General features: G+C 38.7%; 1 protein-coding gene across 1 annotated transcript in view; it reads left to right on the top strand.

Moving 5' to 3' along the window:
- Positions 1 to 728: 728 nt before the first annotated feature.
- The window catches only part of LOC148083882 (sialin), a 12,051-nt gene continuing 4,696 nt past the window's right edge, over positions 729 to 8,083 (top strand). The window contains exons 1-6 of the mRNA XM_087787082.1: positions 729 to 867; positions 5,570 to 5,710; positions 6,860 to 7,071; positions 7,180 to 7,413; positions 7,505 to 7,679; positions 7,781 to 7,899. Of these exons, the coding sequence (XP_087643208.1) occupies positions 5,626 to 5,710; positions 6,860 to 7,071; positions 7,180 to 7,413; positions 7,505 to 7,679; positions 7,781 to 7,899 (825 nt within the window). The 5' untranslated portion in view covers positions 729 to 867; positions 5,570 to 5,625. The remainder of the gene's footprint in view (positions 868 to 5,569; positions 5,711 to 6,859; positions 7,072 to 7,179; positions 7,414 to 7,504; positions 7,680 to 7,780; positions 7,900 to 8,083) is intronic.

Raw genomic sequence — 8,083 nt, 5'->3', positions numbered from 1 at the left:
TCCACTGGGCTCCCACAAAGGTATTTGCTCGGTCTGATTATCTTTTTCCACATTATATAGGAATAGTACTGGTTCCACATCACCCCTGTGTTCCTGACTTCAAACGCCTTCTAGAATATGTTTTAAAGACTTGTTCTTGCCCATCTATTCCACTGGATCAGGACTGTTCCCTCCGTGATATTGTTAGGACTTTGCTCAACATCAACCCAGCATCTTGTTGGGTTGATGTTGAGTATCGTCGTCACTTTTTAACCTGGAAGGAACAATATAAATTCAGTTTGCATCACACCATTGTTAGGTTGACATGGATCAACACTTCTAAACGCCCTGTTATGTCACTATCATCAGAAAACATCAAGGTCCACCGAGACTCCGTCCTGACATCGTCTGTCAGTTTTAATGTCAAACAAAAATAATACTTCAACTCAAATGGTTTGATGACAAACATCTTAACCTGTTTAAAGGCTAAAATGTGCGTGTTAAAATATACACAAAGTTTCATTGGAACAATGTTAACTTATGGTTTAAAAGTAGATTTGTTTAATGAAATGTATGCACATTAAAAAATATATATTTAATCAAGCATGACGGAGATTAAAAAAAAAATTTAAAAAAAGGAAACTCATTTATTTTAAATCGGAACCGATTCGCTTCTTGTTGCTGGTCAGCTGGTCTGACGTCACATCCCAACTGTAGATCTACAAACATATGCTTCCGTAGTCCAAATGTTGCAGAGCGTTTGTACATCTTCTATTCCTCGCAGCTCACATGACCGGACTGCTCACTTGAAAACATCTGAGCTGGTTCAGTGACCGGTAGAAGCAACAACAACCAGCACCTCTGCTCGACTAACCTGCTGCTCAGAAGGTAATAACCAATAATACACAAAAACAAGCTTAAGCTTCCTGGTGTAGCTGCTCTTTTGTTCTGTGTTCACCCTGCGAAGATCCGGTGTGAAACTCGACAAAAATATGAGCTCACGTCTTGTTTGATCTTTTATATTGCACAAAAATCAAAGAAACAAAGGATGGAACAATACGTCAAATAGATTTAACAGAATAACATGTGACAACAACTGTCTTTACAAATTCCGCGTTATATCCTGAAGTCAACTCTACGTTTCAAACGTTTATATTTAACAATCCAGCCTCTAAACATATGCTTTTTATTACATTTTATTTAAAACCAAAACATAAGAGTCGCTTTGTTTGTTATTATTCATGTGTATATTTTATTTTTTCTTATTATATTGATATACATTTGCAGATTTGTATCAATTTGTATTTGAGATGCTTACAAAAAATATTGAAGTATTATTACTAACTACGTAGATATATAGTATATATATGCATCATTTTAGGTCACGACAGAGATCTTTTATTATTGAAAAGCTGATCATAATTTTCAATAGTTTTTTCTCTTCCAGGGCACGTTACATTTGCGTACCAGATTTGCTCCACAAGCCTCAAGCTTGAGGGTGTGAGTCTAGCTAGAATAAACAAGTTTTTTTTGTCTCATTGAAATAAAACTCAAACGTCGATTCCAAAAGACTAATGGCATCAACATAATATAAGATGGAACAACTTCCTGTTTTCAAACCGCTTTCCTTTACTGTTATTCTCAGTTCCCTGATAAATGTAGAAAAACAAAACATTCTGAGTAACCGTCTTAAGACCTAAAATACGTCAATACAGCTCCTCTTATCAGGATACACAAGCATTAACCTGCCTTTAGAAGATAACAATATTAAGAGCGGATGTTTATCTGTAGACAAGAAATGTAGATTGTGTGTGTGAATGGGGGAATGGATGACTGTCTTTGTGACCCTGGTCTAGAAAGGCGCTATACAAATAGACATTATTATTATTATTATTATTATTTACTGTTGTATCCATAACATTGTCATCGTAGAGACAGAACAGTGGAGATGACGAAAAAAAGAGTATCCATCATGCTACAGCAACTAAACTTAAGGTTATAGACCAGTTATTAAAGCTATCGTAGCTGTATTTTTGATAAAGCTTTGTAGTTGTAGTTGTAGTATGGAGCAATGTCGCCATATTGACCAACTGTGTGAAGAATGTACTTGGAAGAGGAAAGAGAAGAAAATCAACGATGTTAATGGTTGTGGTATTGATAATATAAATAGTTTAAGGTAGAGGAGGTCAACTTGCTGTATACGCTCCTGTACTGAAGAGGGAAGAGAAATCAGAAAAAAAGGTTAAAACTGTAGTTTTGGTTGTATCACTTCCTCAAATAAATCTACCTGCAGATGGTCCTTGACCTGTGTGTGAATCTGAGCTTAATTTGTCTCTATACCGGAAACATACTCCAGCTCTTCTGGTAGAGAACACATGCTTTCCCAAGACAGGCAGGAGATATAGATTCAGAGAAATCCTGCTTGCACTTTGAGTGAGTTGTAAAAGTTGTGAGTAAAACTATTAACAGCTGAAGATGATATTTTCTTGAGATATTTGCACATGACAACGTAACCCAGAGGCAGAACACGAAGGGCAGATCCAAAGAAACAAGGCGAGACATAAGCGTGATTGTGTAAGTTAACCGTGTAGAGAACACAATAAACACACAATTAGGCATGTGACAAAATTAAAGTCTTGTTTAAAATGAGAAGATTGGAACATGTTGAGGTGTCTTGCTGCAGAATAATATATCGATATATATGTGGGTTTGTAATATTTATCTGCCTTTAAAATGATAAGGAAGCTTCTGTGAATACAATACGTACTTTAAAAAATGTTCCGGGAATTCTGTCAAACCAGACCGTCCAGTTCTATGGTTGCCTGATGTCAAGGAAATGAAATAACAATGAATATAACAATGAGCATGTACTTGACACATGTATACTTGTTGTTCAGCCACACACACTGTAGAGCAGGGGTGGGCTAATACATTTTCTCAGGGGCCACATTATATACTGTTATACTGTTATAAGGGGCCGTAAACCAAAAAATAAGATCAAACAAAAACACACAAAAAATAAGATAAAAAGAATAAATGAAAGGAAAATTCTTAAATAAGCTTTAGTGTTAATCGTATTGTATATTATTTTCTTTTAATTCTAAAAAAGAATTAAATTTAATATATATAAAAAATAAAGTAAATCAAACACATTATGCCATAAAAAAAGTTTTGTGATATATCATGTAATATAAATTCCGTTTTATAATGTTATAGAAAAGCTCTTTATTTTATGAAAATTAAAAACATTACCAATACTAAGAACAATGAGAAACAAACTACGTGAGTTGTACCAGAAATAAAATTGTTAGATAACCATCGCAAACATTTAAAAAAATGATCATTTTCATATAATTATTTTCAACCTCACATAGATAAGGTCTGAGGGCCACAATTTGCCCAGATCTGCTGCATAGGCCCCGTTTGTTTTCACACTTTATTTAACCCTTACTTTTCCAGGTATGGCAGTTAAGATCTAGTTACCATTAACAGTAAAACCAGGTTCATCACTGCACAACAAATAAGAGAGAGTGATGGAGGGAAGGTTTTTTTTTAAGGTGGACCTAAAGACGTGTTAAGACCAACGAGGCATTCCAAGAGCAAGTGGGACACTTCACATGTCTAATGTGTTGAATTTAGTGTATCTAGAATAGATCTCGGACTCTATTGTATCATCAGTATGTTTCTATTGGTACAAAACTCTCTTTTCATTGAAATATTTACATAAGAAAACATGCTTAAGCCCCGCCCACTGAAAACAATACATTTTTCTGGAGATGATATCTTGTTTACTATAACCACAATCACTCTGCTGTGATTGGTCAAGCATCAAGGTTTGTCATGGTGTGTCATCAATCCTGTAGGTCTCCACCTCCGAGGGACTCGTTGTATAAACTAATTGACATTAGTTGCAGAACTTGTCTTCCTCTGAAAGTGGACCTGCACACGGCTCTATAGGAGTGATTCAATCAGGATTCATGTTGGCTATGGATGAAGTTATGATCAGGCACTGGAAGTTTTTATGTCGTTCTACAACTCATCTACTACTAAGAGCATGACTCATACGTGTCAGTATCTGTCTGGTGTAAACGCAGCACTTTTCCACCACAGACACATGATGAGTCCAACAAATGCTGATGCGGGACTGTTGCGTTGACATTGTGGCTCAGACCTGTGACAGACATATGCAAATCGGTTTGCGTTTTTTAACAATTTGTTTATGTTTAGATAAAACATTTTCCATTATAATTATATGTTTGTTTTGATTGAAAGTGTGACACATTTTGAAATGCCAGTCAAATTGCAGTTTACAATACATCCGTAATAAAGAATAGTTTGTATAACAGTGATGATTCTAGTAGTTATTTGAAGCTGTGACGTTCTCATTTGTAGGTTTGGGTATTGTATAGGTTTATACCAGTGACAAACCTGTACTTTTAAAACACAATTTGGTTCTTAAACTAATTGCAAAATCTATCTAAAACAAGTGTTAAGATGTGTTTAGTATCTGCGTGTCAGACGTCTGGGTTATGTTCCGTCAGTATTGTGTGTATGCATTAATCCAGTTGGCCGGGTCATGAACTGGGGAACATCAATAACAAGTTGCAAGACTAACCGTCTTGTATGCTCACCTTTGGATAACTTTGAAAGATCAATTTCCCTGTGTATGTTTTTAGGCTGTGGGAGGAGGCCACAAAAAAACAGAGTTTTCCTGAAGTTGTCTTGAACTGGAATTGAACCTGCAAATTCCCTTCTGCGAGGCTCTGGCAGGACCTGCTACACCTCCATGATTTCTTCTTTTTCAAGAAGAACATTCAAAAGCCATGTGTTTAATGATGCCTTGATTCAAAGTTTGTAATTTAGGTCGAGAATGAGGTTTAAAAAATTATATAATCTGCTAAACATAAAACAATATACTTGTAAGAACCACTAAAATAGCGTATCTTACAGACTTTAAGGGCAAAAGTTGTTTTGCTCAATTTTCAGTCGGCACAAAAAAAAGTTCTAATTCAAGTAAGACAATCAGTCCGAACGGGAAAATAATGGCTGAAAGTAAACTGTAAATCCAAAAGTAAAAAAGTAAATCTTTCCAATAAGTTTGTATTAGAGCAACAATATGTAACATTTTAACATAAGTTTTTCATATTTTCTGCAACGATTTGTTTAATTTTAAACTGTCGTGACTCATGTAGTAAAACTCTGTTACTAGATTGTTGTTTCTCACTATGTTACTTTACTGGGAGAGTGTGCGTGTCACATGATCACCAAAATACTAACTACTAGTGGGTCAAAGACTGTGTTTGCATATGCATGTACTGAGAAAATACCTTTGAAGATAAAACCAGGACAACAGCCTTTGTCTTGTTTTCGTACTAACATCGTAGAAGAGCCACAGCATTGTCGTTACATTTTCCTGACACCAGGGGGAACCAAAATCAAAGTTTTCCATGTCACCTTTTGAGGATATATCTTTATTCTTTAGTTACTTTTCAATAAAAAGGTTACTATTTTTTATACTATTACTACAATTTACTAGTTCAATATTATAATAAATATATAAAACAGACTGTGCATCTACCTTTCGTTCCAGACACCTGAACATGTGTCAGTGGTAGAGCTTTGACGACCAGCAGCATCAGCACCACCATGCCGGACGTCAATGGCTACTCCATCAATGCTGATCCTTCAAACAACACCGAAGATGTTGAACCGCTTATCGAGCCGGACAAAGGTCAGTCCTCTGAGTTTTATACTTCGGGTTGACTAGAGTTGAAGAAGGTTTTCATTGAGAGTGACCGTAAAAGAAAATAATAAAAATGAGTTTTTCAAACAGACTGCTTATGTGGATACGTTGGGAGACCAGATGGTTTGTGGAGAGAAACGGTTTTAGACCAAGAATTTCTGAGATGGAGAGACCAGGAAAATGGAGAAGGGGAAATGAGTCAGTATTTCTCATTTGGATTAGCATAAAAAAAAGAGTGGAGAAAAGGAAAAGAAGGAACATCAGGATGTTGGGTCACATCCATGAGAGTGTGTAAACTACACATTTACCTGCTATCTGGAGACTTGACTGAGTTCATGTGTCCGACACGTGACCTCCCACAGGAGGAGCTTTCTTTTGGTCCTCATGACAACTTTATGAAAACTGAGGGAAGCTCCTTGTCAGCAGGATTGCTGAGACCCTGTGGACACTTGTGTGTCAGCTTTTCTACCAGAGGGAACAGTTACGAAACATGTAGCTGTTGACTCATCTGCTGCAGTCGTGTGACACTGAATTGATCTACACATTCACTACAGTACTGCTCATAATGATTACCTGTCGCACCTATTACCCATCCTTTTATAGTTTACTTTCAGTTCTGAATTTGGACAAGATCAGGATATTTTTATTTGTTTTGCTACAACTTTCCTGTTTTTAGAGTAGAGTCAGTTATAATTATTGTAAGATCTCTAATTTAAATTGTATTGTTTAAAATCCAATTGATTTTATTTAAAGTTTCAATGTATTACAGTTATCTCAAGACAATTTTCAATTTAAATAAAACTCTATTAGAGAACAGAAAAACAGGCCCCAGAAAATTATAAAAAACGCCGCAAAACTTCCTTTTAACAGGAAGAAACCTTGACCAGAACCAGACTGTGTGAACTGTCTTTTTGCTGTGACTGCCTGAGAGGGAGTAGAGAGACAGGGGGATGGAGAGATAAGAGAGGGGGAGAGAGGAGAGGAGAGGGCAGCAGAGTCCATTGAGGTCCATGAAGAAGAATCTGGATCCGTTCTTGATCCAGCACGATCTCTGTAGATGCTGTCAAAAAGGTGTACAGGTGGAGAGTCATGACGCAGGAACATATTTTGAGTCCTAACTCCTCTCTTGTTCTCCAGTCCCGCCTCAGTGCTGCTCGGCTCGACTCAACCTGGCCTTCCTCATGTTCCTGGGCTTCTCCGTGGTCTACGGCCTGAGGGTGAATCTCAGCGTTGCCATGGTGGCCATGGTGAACTACACCGAGCCGACACCAGGTCCCAACACCTCCGTGTTCCATGCCTGCCCTCTGCCGCCGAGCAACACCAGCGACCCCTTCAGGCAGCCTGATGGGGTGACTTTCTTTTCATCCTCTCTTTCCAACTTCTGTCTCTTTTTTTTTCTTTTCAGTTCATGTTTTTTGTCCTGCTGACTGAGCTGTTCTGTGTTGTGGTGTCGGCAGGTTCCTCAGTACAGGTGGGAGACCAAGACTCAGGGCTGGCTGCTTGGCGCCTTCTTTTTCGGCTACCTGTTGACTCAGATACCTGGAGGTTACCTGTCCGGACGTTTTGGAGGCAGCATTTTTCTGGGCGTGGGAGTACTCAGCACCGCTGCCCTCACCCTCCTCACCCCTCTGGCTGCTCATATGGGGCCCCGTTGGCTTTTTGCATTGAGAGCTTTGGAGGGATTCGGGGAGGTATAACTTCAGCTTCTTTAAATCTAGCATGTTATAACCATGAAGATCTTTGTTTTCCTCTGACTGACGACACACTTCCTGTCTCCTCCAGGGAGTGACGTACCCCGCCATGATGGCGTTGTGGGCTCGCTGGGCCCCCCCGCTGGAGCGCTCCCGCCTGACCACCTTTTCTGGCTCAGGGGGCAACTTCGGGGCCTTCATAGCTCTGCCGCTGACCGGCTACATCTGCCAGAATTTTAGCTGGCCAACTGTCTTCTACTTGTGTGGTAACGTGACACTGACACACACACAGATTGGTTCTTTTAGTGACTTGGAGAAGTCCAAAGATAAATGAAACACACGTTGCAATGCGATTTTCATCCTGTAGGGGGCGGAGGCTGCCTTTGGGCCATCTTTTGGTTCATCTTTGTGTCAGATGACCCTCGCACACACCGGAGGATCAGCACAGAGGAAAGAGAATACATCATCGAATCTATTGGACCACAGGTACTGCTTATGATGAGGATGATGAGGAGGATGAAGATAATAAAGATGATTTGGGAAGGGAGGATGATGAGGAGGATGAAGATGATGAGGTTCATAATGTGAATAATGAGAATGATGATGATGGTGAAGCTGAGGAGGCGGACGATGATGACAGTAAGGTTAATGAAGATGAGGACGACAATTA

This window comes from Callionymus lyra, chromosome 3, assembly GCF_982586985.1.
Source record: "Callionymus lyra chromosome 3, fCalLyr1.hap1.1, whole genome shotgun sequence".
NCBI classification, from domain to species: Eukaryota; Metazoa; Chordata; class Actinopteri; order Syngnathiformes; family Callionymidae; genus Callionymus; species Callionymus lyra.
The sequence above is the reverse complement of the archived record's forward strand: the minus strand, read 5'-3'. Positions and strand labels throughout refer to the sequence as shown.